At 50.9% G+C, this 21,587-nt stretch overlaps 2 protein-coding genes and 1 long non-coding RNA gene across 15 annotated transcripts in view; 2 read left to right on the top strand and 1 right to left on the bottom strand.

Moving 5' to 3' along the window:
- SCD5 (stearoyl-CoA desaturase 5) overlaps positions 1-1,746 on the top strand; it is a 31,532-nt gene extending 29,786 nt beyond the window's left edge. For both annotated transcript variants that reach the window (XM_037395155.1, XM_037395163.1), the window contains exon 5: positions 81-1,746. In XM_037395155.1, the coding sequence (XP_037251052.1) occupies positions 81-271 (191 nt within the window). In that variant the 3' untranslated portion in view covers positions 272-1,746. The remainder of the gene's footprint in view (positions 1-80) is intronic.
- On the bottom strand, positions 1,628-10,235 carry LOC119151407. 7 transcript variants are annotated; one of them, XR_005105412.1, is made up of 3 exons: positions 9,943-10,235; positions 9,790-9,867; positions 1,628-8,860 (listed from the first exon to the last, which is right to left on the bottom strand). It is a non-coding gene; the product is annotated as an uncharacterized LOC119151407 (long non-coding RNA). The 7 variants fall into 7 exon arrangements; XR_005105413.1 differs by lacking the exon at positions 9,790-9,867 and having other exon boundaries at positions 1,628-4,610; positions 5,869-8,860; positions 9,943-10,142; XR_005105416.1 differs by lacking the exon at positions 9,790-9,867 and having other exon boundaries at positions 1,628-1,918; positions 5,869-8,860; positions 9,943-10,142.
- Positions 9,169-21,587, top strand: part of TMEM150C (transmembrane protein 150C) — a 25,439-nt gene continuing 13,020 nt past the window's right edge. Inside the window, exons 1-4 of one of the 6 annotated variants that reach the window (XM_037395236.1) lie at positions 9,169-9,221; positions 14,318-14,452; positions 20,323-20,404; positions 21,490-21,543. In XM_037395236.1, coding sequence (XP_037251133.1) covers positions 14,446-14,452; positions 20,323-20,404; positions 21,490-21,543 — 143 coding nt within the window. In that variant the 5' untranslated portion in view covers positions 9,169-9,221; positions 14,318-14,445. Of the gene's footprint in view, positions 9,222-10,225; positions 10,244-14,317; positions 14,453-20,319; positions 21,544-21,587 lie in introns of those variants that run through there. The other 5 variants (XM_037395228.1, XM_037395211.1, XM_037395252.1 and 2 more) reach the window with 5 other exon arrangements.

The raw sequence follows: 21,587 nt of genomic DNA, 5'->3' as shown, positions 1-21,587 counted from the left end.
TGTTGGGGTGTCCCACCCGCGTGTTCTTAAGTTCACAGATGTGCCAGCCGTGTGGTCTTTAAACTCCCTCTCTTTTTCAGGTGAGGGTTTCCACAACTACCACCACACCTTCCCATTCGACTACTCAGCCAGCGAGCTGGGCCTGAAGTTTAACCCCACCACCTGGTTCATTGACTTCATGTTTTGGTTGGGGTTGGTCACTGACCGCAGACAGGCTCCGAAGGATATGATCGAGGCTCGCAAAGAAAGGACTGGAGATGGCAGTGCTTGAAAAGTAACGCTTTGCTCTGCCAGCACTGTCGTGAACGTGGGTGGGTGGGTGTGCATGCACCCCTGTGCCTGTGGTGGATTTATTTTCCTCTGGGTAAAATTAGCTTTTTCAGATCAGTTGGGCCAAATTAATTCCCTAGGAACAGATTCGGCCCCAGCTTTTTTTCCTTACTAGGTGTCTTATGTCCAAACTTCAGACTATTAAGTGTAAAAATGTTATATATTATTTAATATTATAGTTAAACAGGAGAGAGATTTGATTTTAGTCACTGTAGTTCATGTCTGAAATACATTGTAATTTGCTTGTTCATGGTAAACTTTGGCAGGCTGGAGAAACTTAACTATCCTTTCCAAGTGCAGTTAAGGGAGATTTTTGTTAATGAGATACGCTTTTGAGACACATCCCTCAGAGGGGATGGGGCAGGGCCTAATGTGTTGTTTCAGCCACAGACTAATGGAAAGGACAGTAACGACACCGATGAAAACCAGAATGACCAAGGGGAAAAATCAGCCTAAACTTAGTCAGACATTAGTTTGAAAAGTTGCTTTCTTGTTTTTGTTAGCCCTGTTAGCCAGCCCAGTGCTCTGTCGTCTTTGCTAAATATGAAAACCATTTACTGCTGAGCAGGCTTTTGTGTTGAAGATTAGTCTCTGTACAGGCCAAAATACCATCCGATGCTATGTTGAGATGATTCCTTTGTGTTGCGTATGCATCGTAATTTGTAAAGGTACAGAGCTCAACCATGTCTTAAGCCAAATAAAGCTTCGGTTTCAGTGTTTGGAGACCTAAGTTATATCCTAATCAGTCATGGCCATCCATGCATGCATGTTTTAGCTCCTTTTGCACAAGAGGCCTCTTAATTTCTTTTTTCTGCCTTTGACTAGTGGGTCTTAGAAAACTGACCTTTGTCTAAGTCAGAGTCTCTACTAATATTTCAGCTGCATGCAACATCCATTGGTTTCTGAGCAAAATATAAAGACAGTTATGTAGCATCTGAATTTTAACAGTTGCCTTGTTTAAAAAAAAAAAAAAAAAAAAAAAAAAAGGCATGTGGAATTAATGGGACATATAGCCCTTTGTGTTAGATGTTAGCCAGTGCAGGAGAGAGGCTTTGTACTGTCAGCACTGGAGCACTTTTGAAGATAGAGGGCATGATTTTCATTTATAAAGAAGGTCACTGCCTTGTCCCTCAGAGAGGCAGTGCCTGTTTCCCAGCTGTGTGGCCGATGCCCTGGGCAAGGCAGGGATCTTGAGATAACTGAGACTCAGACCCAGATATTTTCAGGAAAGAACTGGAAAATAAAATTTAAATGGTTTCTTTTATGTTCTGTTTCTTGTTTTTTAAATGACGCCATATAATATAATAGAGTTGTCTTTATTCTGTATTTCATCCAGCAGGTGTTTTAACAGTGTTACTTTGCCATTAATGATGTGTAAACTCTTGAGTGATTTACAATAAACATTTACGAGTTAGACTGACGGCTGTGTTTTATTTTAAAAATCTCCCAAAGCAAAGAGCTTTGTGCATCACACATCAGAATTACAGCGGTGTTTCACTTGGCATTTCCAGCTATTCACTCGGGGCAGCATTTCCAAAATACCTCCCCCCTCAGCGTTTCTGGTTGCCTCATCAGTGGAAAAGGAGTGCTGTCAAACGGAAGGGCACAGAGAGATTTGATTACTTTGGGCTTAATGACCAAGCTGATTTAAGGGGAAAAAAGAAAATGCAAGCTGACATAAGCTTGAAGGGAAGCCGTGGCAAGTTCTTGCATGTGAAAATCACAATTTAATAGCACAATATCAGCCCAATGTGACAAGGACAATGCTTTAACCAAACCTATTAAGTATTTTGTTTAGATTTTGCATTAAGTTCTCCTTGTTTCTGCCGAGATATGTCTGAAGACCTGCGTGTGCCAGAAGTCATGTCTTGATGTGCATTCGTCCACAGTTGGGGCTGTTTGACAGACATGGGAATCGCACACAGTAGAGTGGGAGATGCCTCCCCACCACCCCCTAGGGTGCCTGCCAGAGAGGGTGGAATTGGACTCCCAGAGCTGGCAGGTTTCTGACCTGTTGGTTACAAAGATAGTGCTGTTCCTTCCTTCTTTGCATGGTTGACAAGCACTTGGAGAGTGGCAAAAATCATTGGGAACCAGCCTTCAGAATTACGTGGGAAGTGGGTGTGGACTTCATGTTTGAGTGTAAGAGCAAGGCTGGGAAGACGAGCAAATGCCTAATCTTACTGGTGTTCCCATGATTTTGTTTGTGCAGTTTCCTGGCTGGAGAACTGCAGTGAATGCTCTTTACAGGCATATGGATACACATCTTCCTGTTGATCTTTATCATACTTGAGATCCTTTTGTATCTTTTTTTTGTACTGCTGTTACTTGGACTTCCTTAATCTGATTTCTGACAAGTACATGGTGTAAGAAGAGTAACTTGCCCTGTAAAGAGGTATGCCATTCTGAACCTCTCTACCTGAGATTACAAGGTAATTTTTATTCTATTTTAGCATTCCCCGTGGGTATAGCAGCAACAGCAGTTCCAGGCAGATTCAGGGATCTGAGATGTTGAAACCGTTGGCAAACCACCCATGGTTTTGAAAAACTGAAAGTAAAGAAACCTTGGTAAGGTGGGTGCTGAGGCATGAGCTGCGCTCGTTTCTGTGGACTTTGGTACCTCTCCTGCTGATCCAGTAGTAGAGGACCCCACTAGTACTTTCTGGGCAGCACAAAAGCAATGAGGGACTGCGGGTTGGTGGCTGGCTGTAGGCTGGGCTAAACCAAGGATGCGGTGACTGTCAAACTTAGCCCTAAGACCTGACTGTCTGGCAGTGCCTGATTGTCTGTTGTCTCTTAACTGTTCCCAGCACATTGAACTATCTGGAATAACACCACCTGAGAAGAGGTATTTGTACGCTGTCCTGTAGGCTGTTTCCAGGCTCTCAGGCTTTGTCATGCAGCAGGGACTGGATCTTTACCTTTTTTTCCCCCGAAATTGGTGGGGCCCTTAGGAAATGCAGTGCTGCCTCAGGGGTCGTGTGCTCCTTCCACTCCCAAGCAGAAACCCCCAAGCAGGTCACCTGCTTCCTGTCACGGGGTGGCTCATCTGCCCTGGGACTTGGCACAGTCGCTAAAAGAGAATTTCAGCTGTAACTTGCAGCATGTACTCGGCTGCGCAAATATTGATGAAGCCCCATTAGGGCTGTGTACAAACACAACCGTCAGGGTGTGGCATGAGGTCAAGGTTGCGATGAGCTTCCAGGTTCCATCTAATCCCATCTTTGCTGTGGTCAGGCACACGGGCTGGGCTGCATTCAGGTAACCCTCAGAGCAGAAGGCAAGTGTGAGCAAAACCTGCTGGTGCTGGAGTTACACCTCAAGAAAGGGGCTGTGGTGAGAGGGTGAGCGCTGGCACTGAAGATACGTGTCAAGAGCAGCCAAGCGGAGGGGACATGTCCTGTGCCATCTCCTGCCCGGCAGCCCCACGGCCACGCTGGCGGCAGTCCTGCTTTGCACCAGTGGGCCAGGTGCTGTGCCAGGGTCCTGCGTGGCAGCACCGCAACTTCGCTTAGTCCTTTGGCACTCGGGTGCAGAGCTTTGCACAGGGGCCTGGGGTGGGAAAAGAGTGTGTGGCCAGCACTAGGCTGGTCACCGTATCCCTGAGCTGGTTTAAAAATAGCTGGTGAAAGCAGGGGTGGCTGGCGGCGAGGTGCAATATGTGGAGGAGGCTGCATGGGTCCTTGGGGGTGGATTTCTGCCCACTCCCTCCAGTGGCTCTGCTGTTCCCTTGCAACCCCTGGTGATATCTGCATCCCAATCTGCTTCTGCAGCGTGCAAGCACAAGGTGACTGCTGTCCTCTGGCTAGCAGTGATAATTTTTCAGGCCCAGGAATTGGCAGCTTTCTGGAAGTAAGCCCAGCAGATGGGAAATGCAGCTTGGCTTCAGGTATCACACTGAGCTGTTGAGGTGGGAGGTTCCCAGGAAAAAAAGAGGTCTGAAAGGTCTCCTGTGTCCATGTGAGCCTGGGAGTCCATGCCAGGCATGAAACATGGTGACAGACCTACGGGCTCTGGTCAGCTGATGTTTGGGGTATTTGCAGGTGGGAGGGCTCTCAGTTTGGAGGGATTCTTGATGCAGTTGATGATGATGCATCAGCTCCCAGGCTGTGGCCCCAAAAGCATAGCTGGGCCAGACTTGTATTACCTCGATATTTTTGCTGCCAGACCATTTCATAGCTATACCCTTATGCAGAAAGGGTCTCGCAGGGAGTTATGGGGCTCCTTTTCATCACCTTCTGGGGCATTTCTGGGAATCAAGGTACAATCCCCAGTAAAATCTTCTTTTAAAAGAAGAATAAAAAATAAAATTGAAAGCAAAGCCCAGTGGGAAAAGCAGACATCTGTTAACACATGCCCACATGCCCCAGCTCCCACAATGCTTTGGCTCCGTGGTGCCCAGCCCAGGAGCTGAAATGTCTGGCATCCAGGGGCACACACCTGGCGATGCCAGCCCTACTAGGTGGGGGGAATTGGGGGAGAAATTCAAAACCCCTGAAACCTAGCAAAGCACTCAGTTTGTGGAGGACCCAAGGGTGCCCCTGCACCGGCAGAACTGTTTGGAGAGGCTTTTGCTGTTTAAATCACTCCTCACACATGGGGGTGCATTGCATTTATGGAGCGCGGCTCCTGCTGCCCTGCTTCCTGGAGAGTTAAACCCTGGTTTAGGCTTTTTCTGAGAAAGTGATAGCAGAATTCCCACCCTGGTTTTGCAAATCTGCATTCAGCTGACCCTGGCAGGCCTGTCCAGTTGCTCTGCGTGCCGGCTGCCACCATACCCATCCAGTCCTGCTGGCTTTGGTACAGCCATAGCAAGTCCCAGGGAGGCAAACGGTTTGCAGCCTCGTGCCAGGAGCTGTGCCGCTGCTCCCCACTTCATGCACCAGCCATGGCCAAGCTGAGGTTAAGGCCAAAAGGGCAGAGAGTAAAGGTATGGCCCCAAAGCAGGTAAAGATGGGGCCCCGCCCCACACCAGCTGCATCAGTAAAGATAAATCCACCACCGAAAGAGAAGCAGATGAGCAGTTGAATCCCAACCAAAAAAAAAACCAAACAACAAAACCAAAACCAAACAAACTCTTTCGCAGACCTTGGCCTGGGAGAAAAGCTCTAGTCAGCGGCAGATAAAAACTGTACGTGAAATGGTGCCTACTCTCTCTGTGCAGTAATGCCTAACGTCAATATTAACAGGGGGTACTAAATTTTCCTGGCTGACATAATTCCATTAGTGTTTATAGCATAATAATAGGAAGTAATTATTTTACTTAATCTCATTATTCTTAAAAAAAAATAATTTGTCTTTTTTACAGTGTCCTGCCAGGCCAGAACACGTGTCTGCTGGGGCCACGGCACACCAGACTGCAGCTCTCATCTGCGCTTCAAGGCTTCCTCCTCACAGTTCGGATCCTGACTGTCTCACAGGCAAGTCCTGTTTTTATCTGATGTATTTGCCATCACAGCAGTAACTCTTTTGACTTCTCTTATTATGGAAAAAAAAAAATGGAAATTTTGTATCCATTTTCTCTATTTCCATTCTTACCATTTAAATGGTGCCACTTTCTTGCAGTGAGATGGAGTGAGTCACTTCAATTTGCTGCTCCAGTCCCAAATCTTGGTGAATTTTTCTGAGTGGAGATCATGCGGGTGAGCTGGGAAGAGGGAGCAGTTCATCTGGGAGGGCTGGGATCTGGGAATATTTCTTAGGATGAGAGAGAGCACTTGCAGGTGACCGCCCCTCCAGCAAATCCTGAGCACACCTGTTAATGCCAAGCCAAGGGCATGCATGCTCAGACGGTATCTGTCTAGCAATGGGACACCTGGAGAAATGAAGTCTATCACAATAGTTAAAAAGCTGGATAAAGGAACAGATGGCTTTGATGAGAGATGATCTGGCTAATTAAATGAGGGTTAACAAACTGAGAAACTGTTGCTTAGGCACTGTATTTAGCCCATGCATCAGGGTACGGAGCAGCTCTGATAGCTGCTGCTGAGTGTTCCCTGGCCCCTTTCCCCCACCACTTCCATTTCTGGGTGGGTGATGTTTCTTGCCAGGTCTTGCTCAAGCTTTAGAGCAGAAAGAAGCAGGATGGGAAAACCAGGTGGTAAATCTATTTCCCAGGACTGAAAGCAAACTCAAAGCAATTCCCTTTTCCCTGTTTGTTGCTGGAAGAAAGCGGATGTGGAGATGACACATAGTTCGGTCCCCGTGAAGAGCACTCATATGGTGAAATTTGGACACGGAACATGCAGCTGCTGTAAAGCACTGGGGGGAGGAAATATTAATTAGCAGACAGCAAAGCAAAGCCATAATTCTGAGCACTCGCTTGCATTGGAGCAGGTCCCCTTTCCAGGCCGGGTGAATTGCCACTGGGTCTCAGTGGCCCAGCAGGAAAACCCAGTGAGGACTGGGGCAGAAGTCATGCACTGCTCACAGTGTCCCAGGAGCATTGCCACACCTGGACACCAGCATCGTTGAAATCGTGTCTTCAAAGACATGGGCTGAGCAGGGAGGGACATCAGTGTCAGCCTCTGGCACTCCCACCCCTGGGAAAGCCAGGCGGAACCCCAAATGAGATGGGGGAACGTCCTTATGGCTACTCATTTTTGTGATGGTAGCGTTGGTGGATATGTGGGAGGGAAGACTCACTCCACAGGCCAAGGTGAGCTTGCAGCAGGCTTTGAGACATGCAGCGTTACTGTGAGTGAGGTAGGTGATGCATTATTGTGGGACGCAGTTCAAAAGCAATGCCCCCACATGCCCTGCCTCCCTACATACCTTTGCACCCACGCACCCCTTGGTGGGGGGATGCTGCAGGACAAGGTTCACGGTAGAGGGGCTGTTCCTCCCGTGGGACTGGTGTCCTGTGAAGAAGGGATTGCAGGAAATATCCCCGTGGTCCCACGTAACAGCACCCTACTCCCTACACCTCCGTTGCGTCCTGCACCAGGTGGGCTCTAGCACACGCTGTCCCCAGACTGTGCCCTTTTTTTAAGCCAATTTTTTCATTTTTGAGAGGTCTTTGGTAGGCCTGTCAGAATTGTGCATTTTCCAGCACTCAAAGGGACACCATCTGCTCCAAAAAGAGTTGTGAACAAAATGTCTCAGACGCTCAGAGTTTACCAAAAATGAAATTGCTTTAAAATCCCATATGCTGCATTGTTTTCCTTCCAGCTTTGGCTGACGACAGGAGTGACTAAGGTGGTTCCTGATTAGTCGCTGTGTTTTCCTTTCTGGCCAGAATCGCTGGGGCTGAGCGCTGTTACTTCTCGCTTGTTTGACAGAAGGGTTTCTTCAGCCTCAGCTGTGGAAAGCCAGAGGTTACTGAACTCAGAGACCTCCCCCCCACCTCTGTTACTTTCGCAGTGAGCTTTCTTGACTTTTGTTGTGGCAGGAAGCCTTGCAGCCAGGGATGCGGTTAATGCTGATACTTCAAGCAAACTTTTTTCCAGGCACCTGATTTTGGGGTCTGCCTTGGTGACATGGGGGCAATAGCACCTCCTTGCCCAAGGAAAGCCACACCTGGCAGTCACCTGTGGTGGCCTGCAGCTCCTTAGCGTGGCAGTGCCATGAGGCAGCAACGTCGGTGCACGCAGAGGGAAAACCTAGCCAAGATCTCCAGACCCTGTGGGGCTGCAAAAAGCAAATGCTGCGAAGAGCCGTTTATTGGTCCAGGATAACGTAAGATTTGAAATAGCAGAGCAAGAAGAAGGTTATTTCAGCTCTAAAAATAGCTCCCTCAGCCTTTAAAACACCAAAAAGCATACACAGCAGTTGCCTTTCTACAAGAGTGGCTGTCCTCTCCCTTAGCAGTGCCACCGCTGCAGAGACACAGCCATGTTGGTGAGCGTTCAGGGGACCTGCTGGTGCTGCACGTGCTCTGAGGGCCTGTAGTCCCCAGGGATCAGAGAGACAAACTCCCCAGGGTGTGCTACGAGGGCCGCAGCTGCAGGGCAAAGGAGCGTTCCTCGGGCACTAGGAAGACTCTGTATAAAATACTGATACACTGCTGGTGTGTAACTCGGCTCGCTGCCGGGGCCTGGCGTGGATTTAGGTGGGTGGCCATCTTGTGTTGCTTCCTGAGTGTTAGCGCCAGGGCAAAACTTGGAATAAGTGACACCTTATCTGCATTTTAGGAGAATAAGCAAGACAGTCAATAACCACATCAGTCCTGCTCCAGCCTGGCAGAGAGGGGAGAGGAGAAAAAGGTGGTAGGCTTATGTTGACTTAACCCCACGAAGGTCAGACAGTGAAGGGACCCCTCCACCCCAGGAAAGCTTCCCCAGCGGCTATTGCCAACCTGTTTTGCTGGGAATGTTTCCTCTCAAAATTCCTACCGCAGAGAGGCTTGACGGTGACCACGAAGCCCACCGTCCGTTCGGAAAGGGCAAGGGGGTGGCAGGGGGCAGCCTGGCACAGGCTGTTCCTGCGGTCTCTTGCTGCTGGCTGGCTGCTTCCCTCGGGTCTCCCCGTCGGCTGAGGGCTGCCCAGGGCCACAGGCTGGGCAGGTGCTGCCGGGACTGCGGCGGGCGGGCTGGGGGGCGACAGACAAGGGACCCGTTCGCGGCCGATTTCAGCCCGCCCCGCCGCGGTGCCAGGAACAGCCTGCCCGGGCCCGCGCCCGGTGCCGGAGCTGAGCATGGGGCTCGGTTTCGGCGGAGACGTGGGCAGCGGGCGCCGCGGCCGCACCCCACCGCCCCCGGCCCGGCGGGGCTGCAGGACAGCACGGCCGCGCCGAGCCCAGCCCCACGGCCGCCGCGGCCGCAGGCCCCGCCCGTGCGGGGCGGGGGCGATGCCGGGCCACCTCCCCGGGCACGGCCCGCCCCGCTCGGCCCAGCCCGCCCCGCACTCGCCGCTGCCGGGGCCGGAGCCGCCGCCACCGGAGCCGCCCGCAGGTAGGAGCCGCCCCCGCGGCGACTGGGACGAGCGTCGGGACCCCCCGCTCCCCCCGCCCCCTCCCGGCGCGCTGTCGCCGCCCCGTCGCGCACCCCCGCCGGCCGTCGCTCCCCCTGCCCCGTCGCCCCCTGCCCCGCCCGTGGCCTGGGTGCCCCCGGCGGGGGGCGGCCTAGGCGGGGGGCGGCCGGGCTGCCCGGGGCCGCGGGGGGCCGGGCGGGCCCGGCGGGGGGCACCGCGGGGGCTCGGCGGGAGCCCCGGCCCCCGCGCTGGCCGTGCCGAGCTCTGCTGGGGCAGGCAGGGAGGCGCGGGCCGGGTGAGGCGGCTGGGGCCGCTTGGCCCGGGGCCTGCAGGGCTCGGCTGCGGAGGGGCTCTCCCGGGTCGCGGGTCCGAACCCCCTGTGGCGTCCGCCGGCGCTGGGGACCTGGCGGTGGCGGGGCTCGGCAGGGCCATCGGGCACCCCGCTGCCCGCGGCTGGGGAAGCGCCTGGGCTGGGGCTGTGGGGTGGGACAGGTCCTGCCGCCCCCACGCCCCGGCGGCATGCCTGAGGTGCAGGCTGTGTCCCGTTACCTTCCCGGGAGGGGAGGAGATTTTGGGAGAGGCTGCTGGGCTCCCTGGGGAAGGACGGGCAAGATCCTGATCCTGCCTCTGAGAGAATGAGACCAGGCGGTGCTGGGCGCTGGTGTCCCAGGGTGATGGGGTCGCTTGGCACCTCAGCCTTACCTCTCTCTTGCAGCAGCGTGCTTGGTTCAGAGTCCTCAGGCTGGAAAGCCTGGGGGAGTTCTGAGCTGCTCTGCCCTCCTGCCTTTTTTTTATTATTATTTTTTTATATTTTTTTTTAAAGTGACCTTAAGGACTGTCCGATCAATATTCACATGGTCCTTACGCCATAGCAATGTACACGTGTATGGTTAATTATGAACAGCAACTCAATATGGAGGAGGGAAGTGTGCGAAAGGTATATCCCAACATATCGCCCGCCTGTCATGTCTTGTCAAATGGATAAAAGTGCCTAAAAGAAGAGGTCTTGATTCTTGCTGGCTTTCTGCCTCTGGGTAACAGGGTAAAGAATGGGGACTCGTATTTGCTTGAGAAACGTCTGGCTCCTGTTTTCACTGTTGTACTGTTAAAAGTCAAACTATTTGCTTATTCTGTTCCTCGTGTCCAGCTGTCAGCGTTTTCTGAGCCTGGATGGTAGAAGTCAGTGCAGTTGTTTCATTTCCCCTTCTTTAAGATTCTTTGTGCTGCAGTGTTTGCTTTTCAGATGCAGAGCAGGGATGTGTGCTTGTATGAACACCAACATTTTCAATTGTTTTTTCTTGGAAGTAATGTCATGTCCGTGGTTTCCTCTCCACCCCTAGCCATTTCCGGGCAGCCCGAGATTGCAAGATTGTGGTTTGGCCCAACAAAAGCATTTCAAGATCTAGATCTTACAGTCCAAGCTGAAACAATGAGCTCTGATTGCAGGATAAGCAGGACCAAAAAAGCAGAGAAAAAGGTTTGTGGGAAAGGAGGGAGATGATCCTAAGCAATATATTGGGAGGAATAAACTGTGAGGGAGGGTGGCTGGCAGGTGATGAAGCTGCTGCTGCAGTAGAGGGCTTGGACCAGGACTCTGAATGTTCGCTTCTCTGTGTCACCGATTTCCCATGTGACCTCTCGGTGAGCAACTCACTGGCCCCATTGCGTAAAATGGGGATAATGATATTTTTTGCTGTCCCAAGAAGACTTGCAAAGTTCCCTAGGTGCCTGGCTCCCCTCACCTTGGGTCCCCACAGGTTGCAGAAGTGGTCACCTGAGGTGCGGGGATGAAGGTGTCGTGAGAGGTATGAAAGGCAACAGGAGGAGGGAGAAGGGTGGAGTAACGAGGAGGAGGGAGGAGAGGAAAAGAAGAGTGATGAAGCTTCAGAAGCCATGAAAGGAATTGTTAAACTATCTATAGATTACCTTGCATGGGGTTTAATGCAAATTTTTAATGCTCTGGATGCCTCTGGATGGTCGTGCCTGCAAGGGAGAGCTGCCTACAAGAGCAGCAGTCTCTCTGTAAGAGTGCTGTTTGCTCAGTTGAGAAGTGTTTGCCTTTGGCAGGCGTGCAGACCTGGCTCCCTCAGGGAGGGCAGGTCCTGTGTGCAAGGCAGAAGGGAAGCCTGCTCCTCACCCTGCCCACCACACATAACAAACAGAGGCTTCCTCCCCAGTGCCTGGGTGCTGTGCTGCCCAGTGGAACAGGTGGCATGGTCAGCGAGTCCAGTGGGAGGGGAGGCCGAGGTGCTCTCTGGTGCTGTTAGGAGAGGTCTGGACTGCCTCTCCTGCAGGGAGCAGTGGGAAGGGAGGAAAAGCCTGGGGAACTTGGGCCAGTCTGCTGCAATGGTGCGGGGAGTGTCCAGTATCCCCCTTTCAATTTCCTGAGCTGGGGCAGATCCAGGTAGTTATGGAGAGAACTTTTGCCCTCCCTATCTTATTTCCTGCTCCCCATGAGCAACTGTGGGGATCAGCAGTGATGGCTGCCTGAGCCAGAACAGCAAGTGGCCTGTCAGTTTTGACCCCACAGGACTGCAGGAGTGGGTTTTGCCTGACCAAGCCACTGGAGGTGGCCACAGCTTTGTCAAGGAGAGCCTCCCCAGTGTGGTCTTGGTGCGGCTGAATGCTCTTAGAGGTGGTTTCATGTGGTTTTTAATTTAATGTATATCTCTTGTGCTACAGGCAAGCCTGTCTCTGAAAATATTTCAAAAGGGAGCAGAATGTTTAAGCCCTCTGGGTGTGCTGGAGAGGCTGGTCACAGCAGCCTTGCAGGCTTGGCCCCTGTTCAGCAGGTGGAGGCTGTTCCCTGGTTCCCTCTATTATGTTTTCAATGGGTTTGCATGAAGTGAAACGCTGTACTGCACCTTCCTCATAGCTCACCTGAGCACTTTGCAAACAGCGATTAATGGTTGCAGCAGCCTGGGAGAGTGGTAAATAAATTTAACTAATTCCTACAAATAAGGAATACTGGTGCATCAGTGGTGAAAGCCACAGAAATGCTTATGTGATTGCTTACCTTGTCTCACGACAAAGGATTTCCACAGGTTTAAACAGAGCTAAAAGACACGTGGGGTAGGTCGTACCCTTGACAGTCTGTATGCCAGAGAGGGCTACCTTAGAGTAATGACAAAAGGCAAGTCATGGGTACTGCACGTCCATTCCTTGCAGTTTACCCTCTGGCCCATCATGTCATTGCTGCTTCTCTGGTGCTTTGGTGGTCAATACAAGGGGAAGAGGACCTTTGTTTGCCATGTGAGCAGTACAGGAGGTACGAGTCCTCAGGCTGAAGAGGTTGGTGAGGGAAAACTGTCCTGAGAAAGCTCGATGTGCTGTGCCACACTCCCTGAAAACTCACGGGCCTTGGGTGTTTTCCCCATGACTGGCATGTGCAGGCTGCTTGGTATTTACGCTTCAGCTGGTGGTGCCCACTGGTGTAGCATAAGGAAATGCTGCTTTGGGGACAGTGCACAGCTCTTCAAAAACATAGAGCTGCAAAGTGCAGTGAAGAAAGGAGCTTGTGCTTCCGAACAGTGGATAGAAGAGGGGTAGAAGGGGCAAGAGAGGTAAAAGACAAGGTGAACTGTTGGGAAAAGCCTTGCTTACACTGCATGGGAAGCTCTGTAGCTTGAGTGTGTGTTTTGTGTTTGTTGGGGAAAAAAAAACAACAGTGGTGGGGTAGCAAGGGGAGGGAAACCTGGAGCTGTTCTGGCCTTCAAGGCATGTACTCTCTCATCCATGAAGTACAGGAAGAGAAGCTATAACCAGGAATAACTGCTCTGTGAAGTCTGCTCTTCTGGGCTTAGTTTGTCTTTCCTTACCTTCAAAGCTTATCTGTAAGTCAACATGATGTATCTGTCTTTGCCAGGTTTCACCTCCCTGTTGTGTGGTCTTTGCTGCTCCCAACACTTACGTTGTTTTCCTGATAATGGGACAGAAATTTCGGGCAGGCGTCTGCCCCTTTCTGTTGTAATGTGTGTCTTGGCTTTGCTTGCTCATGCGCATTGGAAATGCTTGAAGGCATTCATGGTTTTGGAACTGAGGAGCAAATAAAACACGTCTGCAGACTTCTATCAATCATTGTCAAGATCACTGTACCTTACAAGAGGAGAAACACCTGTTCTACTTGTTGCTGGTTCAGGCAATGGTCATTAGATTGGGGCGGTTAAGGTGGAGGGTGGTCACTGGACAGCCTGTCTGCACGGTGCCTCAGACTTCCTGGGCTTTGACACAACACCTGCCTGCATTTGTGTATGACTTGCAGAGCAAGGAGGAGGTTTCAGAGACTCCTTCCTCACAGCATAGCTGCAGCAGGGAGAGCTTTGCTGTCTTTTATGAGGACATAAATAGCCCTCCTCGTTTTCCAGCAGTTCTCACTTTGGGGTTTGGCTGAGACTTTGGGGTAAGTGCTGTTCTCACAGGCATCCCAGACCAGAGGGCTGGCTAATTGTGTAAGGGGAAAATGTGGCCTTGTGGTGATGGTGTGGGACTGTGGGGTTGGGTCTGCATTAAGACTCTCTGCTGGAGACTTTTCTTGCATATCAGGAGAGGTCTGGCTAAAGTGGCCCCAGTCTTGAGCACCTCTGCCCTGGGGCATGGGCAGTCCAACACACCTGCACTGGGAGGACTTGCTGGGGGCTGGTTGCTGCCTGGCTCATACAGCTCCTGAAGTCACAAGAAGCTGGGAGGGCTGAATCTTGCCGTGGGTGCTCCCAAGCAGAATGGGGTCCCTAGGACAAACAAACACACAGCACCGGCAAAATGCAGCGCTCCTCAGTTCGCTGAGTCCTAAGTCCTGGCTGCTCCTAGCTGGTTCTACCACCTGCTGACCCAGCTATTTCTGTTTAAACTGGATGAGCACCTTCTGCCTTACCCAGCTCCTGCCTCTGCCTCCTTTGCCTGGTGCAGGCTGAGGGCCATGACTGCCTGAGCCCTGCTCGTGGCACCAGTGGGACCTCGCGGAAGTCACTGCGGGCTGACGTAGGTGCGCGGGTCAGAGCACAGCGCTGTCAAAGCCTGCAAAACACCCCTCTGGTCCTAAGGTGGAAAATTATATTAATTTCTCTTTTATAACATCCAGGAGCCTGGTCTTGAAGCAGGACGTGCCTAGTTTGTACAACGCCAAATGCGAGAAAGGCAGACTCAGCCCAGAAGAGTTTACAGTCAGTGTCTCTGGCTGTAACGTAGCGGCTCAACGCTGGTTCACAAATGGCCTGTAAGTACCCCCGTGCGGCTGAGGGCACAGGTGGTGCGGCAGCGGGAAGCAGCATACCCAGGGCACTCTCTGAAGGACAGTAGGGTGCAGAGGAGTGACGCTGATATCGGGACCCAGGGGTGCTGCAGGAGTATCTCTGGGTAGGATACACTGTCATTTGCGTAGGCTTCTTACCAAGGCACTCGGGAAAGGCTGAATCTATATATATTTACAGCATTGATAACAAATTAATTCTACACAACTCCGGGAGACTGCTTCCTGGGGAAGCTTGGAGGGACAGTGCGGGCAAGTGGATGCTAATACAGCCTTTTCTGCCCCCACTTTTTGGTGGCTAGAAGGTTGCGTTCCTTTGGTGCGCTTCGCCCATCACTGTTAAGTTTGTGTTGGCCGGAGCATTTCATTAGCACACTGAATGCATTTACAGTGTGCGAAGTGAGACATGAAATACATATAGATGTTTCTGTGGGTGAAAGCATTGTCCCTTAACATTGTTGCAGGATTACTGAAGCATCTTCTGCTTCCCCCATACATAACTCAGCAATGTCTTCACCTTTTCCCATTCCTCTCGTATATTAAATAAATGAAAAAGACATTTCTGCACACCCTTGAGATGGTAGGTGGGTACCCAGAGCAAGCAGAGTATCATAACCTGCTGTCAGAGGGGATTGCTTCTTTTCCTGTTACCCCACTATTTTGTTACGTGTTTACAAGTCTCTGGCATGCCTTATCTCTTGTCGTGCACTCAGTCTGGGAACCTTGAGATAAACCTGAAAATGTTCTGCTTTCTTACATTGGCATTTGTGACTTGTGGGTGGCAGGTTATGTAATGCGCAGGTTTGTATCCGCTCTGTTACAGTGATTAGGTATCAAGTGACTGTGGTTATTTTTGCTTTTCAAAGCAAGAGAGCAACAGAGAGTGGGCTCCCCCCAAAAAATTGTGTTCGTTCCCCTTTGATCGTTGCTGACTGACAGCAATTCTTTATGACTTGCTGTATATTTTGAACAGCATCCTCCACCTCCTCCCAGTGCTTCTGCTTCCCCACCTATTCTCTGCAATGACTCAATGGCCTAGCAGTGTGAAATGCAGGAGCGTTGCTCTGTCTTGTTACACAGCTTGCGTATGGACCCTTGAAATGCATCTGCATGCTCCAGTCTTAAAAAAGATGTACGATGCTGTTAACATGGTAATTTTTTCCTTCCTTACATTCATGTTCTGTGGCAAAAACAACTTCAGGAGGAGCCTGTAGTTTTGCTTGGCAGATGAAGTTAAGATGCTCACATTAAATGAACCTTGAGCAAGCCGCGGTATACGTTTGGTGAGCTGCCTACTGTAATTGAAGTGTGTATGTTAGAGGAATGGGAGTTTAATTGGTTGAGGGGGTGTAGTGGGGCAATGTTAATAAAAGCAGAGCAAACAGGTGACAGTCTGAGCAGATTTAGACATAAAAATGGGAATGAAGATAAGGGAGTAAGCCTGCATAGAGAGGAATTCTCAAGACACACCCTGTGGCAGTGCTGGAGTGAAACCCTTTGCAGTTCTGCACCCTGATCCATGGTAGCGGGCAGCAGGAGCGTGCTTCAGCAGGGTTTTTGCAATGATGGTGTGAGACTGTGAGTCAAGAGGGGCTGGAAAACTACAGCATGTGCTTTTGGGAAGGTGCATTGGCTCTGGCTGGGGTCAGCTGTGAAGCTGAAAACACGTTTTTATTAGCCTTGTGAATCTATTGCACCAAGAGGGCTTTCTGTCACTGAAGGCCTTTCTGTGCAAGCCTTAAAAATGGAAGACAAATGGGTGTATGCAATTACCCACTGCCTCCTGGATGCAGTATGTTTATTTGTGAAAACATGGGCTGGTGGAGATGGCTGTTGTGGCCAGCTGGAGTTGATTACTCAGATTTGGCATCACTGGTCACGGCGGCAATGCAGAACAGAGTGGTGAAGCACAAGGTTGACTTTATGTCCTCCCTGTGGAGCACCTAGCTGTCAAAGAAACTGTTCCTACATTTCCCACAGAGAATTTAGGTTATTTTTCCTATCACTCTTGGGATTTTGTTTTGGCTAAACTGCTGTGGTGTTTCAGGGGAGGCTGTCATTTGGGTTGCTTGTTCTCTTTTTCCTGGCTGCTGTTAGAAGTGCTGGTCTTAGTGTGCATGGAGGTCTTCTGGCTTGAAGACACGAACATCAGAGCCGTTCCCTGAAGAGGACAGGTTAACCCAAAGGCAACTGCTGAGAATGCTTGCTGAATGCCAGTGCAAAGCTAGGCAGGTTTGGCACATGCTTAGGGTTTCTCCTGTGGAAGGGCAGTGAGGTTACATGTAATTTTGTTCCTGGTGCCCAAATAACACAGAGGGAGTGAATGAGAAATGTGCAGAAGCTCAGTCCTGGTTTTAAACCATCCTCTGCCCACATGGGGGTGGTGAAACATCTTCAAGAATGTGTGGCATGTGCCAATGGATAGCATTAAAAGGTATTGCCACCTGGGGACATGGGAGAAAGGGACCTTTCTTTCCGGCTTTTGGTATTTCAGCTGTCAGATGCAGGCAGCCTGTTCCTCTTGTGTGGGCTGTCGGGGGCTAGCAACACTGCTCGTCCAGCCATTGCCCCCCTGCTCTCCATCCAAGGGTGTGCTGGAGAGTATTTGCTCGTGCTGTCCCGCACCCATGCCTCGGCACAGAGCCTGTCAGAGGAGGGTGTGTAGCAGTAACATCTTTTCCTGGTCAGTTCTTGCTGCCTGCTTTGAGAGGCAAGCCTGCACAGAACTTGGCACCCTGTGAGGCTGGCCGGCCTGATGTGGGTGGTTATTTTGCAAAAGGTCCAGCCCTGGCTGCACTGAGCTCTGGTGAAGACGTGGCCCCATGCAGGTCATTGTTGCACTCCCTGGGAGTGCTGTCCTTTTTCCTTGGTGCAAACGCAACCGCTGCGATGAGAGGTATGCAGGGGGTATGTTCTTTAGGTGTTTCTTTTTAACTGGCTGAAATTAATGTGTTTCTCTGAACTATGGCCCTGGCTTCCCATTGGGATGCTGCGCTCTATGCTGGTCATTCATTAATTATGCACTGATTTGGGATGTCATTTTCTGTTACTGGTTGATAGAAGGGGACTCTGTACAGCACAGTGAATATTAAGCACAGGGCTGTTTTCCAAGGGGATGAATCTGCAGCTGTGTCACGCTGCCTTTGATGAGGTTGGGCACCAGTCCTGCCCCGGCTCCATAGCAGAGCTCAGCACAGAGTAATAGTTATCTGGACAGCATTTTCACACTTCCCCACCTTACCCTGGTGTGGAGTCACCATCGCTGTGTGCTGTCTTGCTGCTTTGCTTGAGGAAAAAGCCCTGTGCCACCTCCCTTTCTGCACGACAGACAGCGCTGAAATAGCTTGTGAAGGCTGCTATTTCTTGGCTGGGAGGCGTGCTGGAAGGCGGAGGAGCTGTGGCAACCTGTTAACGAAGACAAGTATTATGGCTAGTATTTGCTTTTATTGCTTATATGAATCCTTTGTACATTTCCAAAGGGGAAGGGTAAATAGTAAGATCTGCCATCCCCTGACCTGAAAGAATTGTGTCACCTTGGCTTAGTCCAGCCACCACCAGAGAAAAGAGGAGAGCTGAGCACTGCATTAACAGCCTTGCAGAGGAAACACGGGCTGTAACAGAAGGTGACATTACCTGCCTACTCCCCTTCAGTCAAGACAGGAGCAGGGAACTCAGCTGCAGCTATGGCTTGCACAGAGTGCCAGCACTTGGGCACTGTGCTGCCAGGGTCTGGCAGGGGCACCCTGCTGCAGGTGAGGCAGCTGCCACCTGGAAGTGGTCTTTGACATTGCTGGTAAGGTCTCCCGGTACCAGAGCGATGGCCAACACCAGCCAAGGGATGCTGCTGCATGTTGATGGGCTGCGAGAGGAAAAGGCCAGGGCAGAGCTTCACAGAACAGTTGTGACTGCTGCAGCAGGGCTGTGCGGGGAACAGAGCTGGGAAACGCTTTGTGTCTCCGGTGTGGGAGGAGAGGAATAGAGATGAGATGGGTGGGGAAATCTAGTCCACCCTCATTGATAATTTCTTCTGATCTGTTACACCACGCTAAAGCTCTGTGTACACGCAGCAGCTGACTGCCTTTTAAATTGACATACTTAATGCTGGCATCATTTCATGCTCCCTGTCTGCAGTTCTCTCTGCTCCCAGGTCAGGGAGAGACCTTATTTGAGTGCTTTTCTGTCTTTTGAGGTTTGCCATTCAGCCTCACTCGAGGCTATCTGTACAGACAGCACCAAGTCGTGGCCTCATGGTGTTGTGCAAGTGTGGTGTGGGTCAGGGTACTGCAAGGGTTTTGTTTTGTACCCTGGCAGGGATGTGAAGACAGGACAGCTGGCCCCTAGGGGTAAGTATGATGCTGCCATGCCTTCTTCAGGGTCTGGGGAGCCTCACCTCAACTCCTTCAGCCTCTGCTGCTGTGGGCCCCATGCAGTGTCCTGCCAGTGTTGACTCTGCAGCCCAGAGCTGCCATGTGGGAGTTGTGAGCTGGGGCAGGCTGTGGCACGGTGAGGGTGCTTACTCTCTTCTGTGACTTTTCACATAGGGTAGAGGGCAGGGCAGCAGCTCCCAGAGACCATGGCTCCTGTGCTGCAGGTGTAGGAAAGCCAGGGCACCTGGGAGGAGGAGGAAGAGGAGGCGGCTGACAACATGGGTGCTTTCTTCAGAGCAAAGGGAAAAGTCATTGCTTTAAGGACCTGGATGAGGTAACTGAGCTGCAAATACAAGCAGGGTGTAATGAGAGGCCATCATGTCCGAGCTGCCCTGGCACCCTGTCCCATGGGGACCTCAGTGACCCCAGGAAATGCCTGCCCTGCAGCAGGCTACAGAGGGAGGAGGAAGCAGAGCACAAGGGCACAGGTGCTGCTGCTGCCCCGGTGAAAGTCAAGCAGGGACCAGAGCTGTGAGCCTCATGGTGTTCACACTCTGTTTGTGTCTTTTGGCTGTGCTGGTGCCTGGAGGAACGTTTACGGAGGAGGACAGAGCATGAGGATATGTTTGATCCATTGTCAGGGGACTTGCAGGGAGACATAGGGCTCTCTGTGTCCGCAGCACAGCAACGCAGCAGCATTTCTGAATTGCACGCTGCTGCAGAAACAGCCCTGCATCTCAGATGCTCATCCAATGTGATCTCGTCTGGAGGACAAACGCTTCCTCAGGAGGTGGTGTACACAGCATCCTTACACCCCGTGCAGGATTTCACAGTGTCTTCATGTCAAGAGCTGATGCTGTTTGTAACACCTCATCCTGACAGTACTCTGGGTGCTGGCACTGGAGCTCGGCTCCGCTCTGAGTGCAGCTGAATGCTATTTTTAGCTGATTGCTGCAGCCAGGATAGGAGCTGGTCCTGTGCTTTGTGGAGATGAGGAGACAGCACGTGCATCCTTCTCCCTTCATGCTGCAGGCTTTGCTGAGGCAGCGTGTGTGGAATCAGTAATGATCCTGAGAAGGAGGCTGCCGAGCCTTGTGCCTGTGGGAGGTAGCAAGGAGTTAGGGCGGTGGGTCTTGTGGTGTCACCTTGTGCAAAATGCTTAGGAAAAATACTTTGAAAACCACTCAAATTCTGTAGGCGTGTCTGAAAAGTCTTCCACTCCACAACTCCAGGCAATTTGTGCCTTTGTTTTTATGCTCTGTTGTGTGCAGCAGGTTAACCCCTTGTGCTAATAATGACAGTATGAAAGGTTTTCAGTGCCTGCTGCCTGGCTGTTAGGAGCTTGATCTTGGGATGCTTTGGCAGCTGCTGTGCAGATGCTTTTCCCACTTTCAAAAGGCAGGGGGCCAAGGCAAGTGGTTACCTCTTCCCTCTTTCTTTTGTTTTTACTTTGTTCTTTGTTTCTAGCAGGTATGGATGGGAAGAAATGCAGTGTGTGGATGTTTTTACCTCTTGTGTTCACCCTGTTCACATCAGCTGGATTATGGATAGTGTAAGTTATCTCCTGTTGGTTATTTGGTTATTAAGTAACCCCAAGTTAGGCTGGGGCAGTCAGAAGTACCACTGTGGTGTGGGCTGCATCTCAGTACAGAGAGCCATTTGGGGATGCTCTGTCTGTTACTGTGGGGCTGGGAAGGCACCATGGTATGGGCAGGGGCCAGTCCGTGCCAGTTCATGACCTGGAGAATCACATTTTTATCCCTGAGTTTCTGTGCTATCCAGACCAAGTTTCAGACCTTACCTTCTTCCTGGCTCACGTTACTGGGAGGTGCCTGAAAAGAAACAGGCAAAAATGCAAAAATTCTCTTTCATTATGTTTTCTTTGAATGAGTTGGTAGAGCTCTGGGAGAAGCACTTAGGCCCTGCTTTGGGGTGCAGACTCAAAATCCACAGCATCCAGCACTGCACTGATGACTTGCCAGCACCTTAATGCTGACACGTCACTTTGTCACTAGTACTTCTTATCAAAATGCACACAAGACTTGCATTGCCCTGAGCTGGGCTGTCTCCAAGCATGCAGGCAGACAACTGCGGTGTGAATTTGGGAGTGATAAATACGTGATCAGCAGCTATGCTCAACCTGAGAGGCAGTTATATTGTAGGATGTGGCTTTGTTCATGGTCTGTGGATGTTGGTTTTCAGCTGCAGGGCCAGCTTAAGCTATTTGTCTGACCCCTGTTGCTTGTTGTTCTTGTCCCACCCATTCCCTCTGTTTGTATTAAAACATTTTTTGTGGATGGGGGACTGTGGCAAACCAGATGAATCAAATGACCTGGATTAAAAGTGAAAACCTTTCCCCTGGTTGGTTGTTTTTAAGGCAGCTCAGTCCAGTGACCCTGTTTGTCTACCTGACCATGCAAAACAGATGCAACACAGAGAGAGGCACATATTTAGGCCGGGAATTGAGCACTGCCAGCTCGAGCAGAGAGAAACACAGGCTGTCTCCAGCAGATCCTGTCAGTGGGCTTTGAGACACTTAAGGTGTTGTTTCAGTGATATTTGGAATTGGAGTCAGAATGAGGTTTTACACTGTTGGTTGTTTTGTTTTTGTTTTTGGTTGTTTTTTTTTTTTGACAGGTACTTTATAGCAGTGGAGGACAACAAAATTCTCCCACTAAATGTACCAGATAGGTAAGAGCTGGTTGTGGGCTTTACGTTCAATCACTTGTTTCTTT

The sequence above is a fragment of the Falco rusticolus genome, chromosome 1 (assembly GCF_015220075.1).
Source record: "Falco rusticolus isolate bFalRus1 chromosome 1, bFalRus1.pri, whole genome shotgun sequence".
NCBI lineage: Eukaryota > Metazoa > Chordata > Aves > Falconiformes > Falconidae > Falco > Falco rusticolus.
The sequence above is the reverse complement of the archived record's forward strand: the minus strand, read 5'-3'. Positions and strand labels throughout refer to the sequence as shown.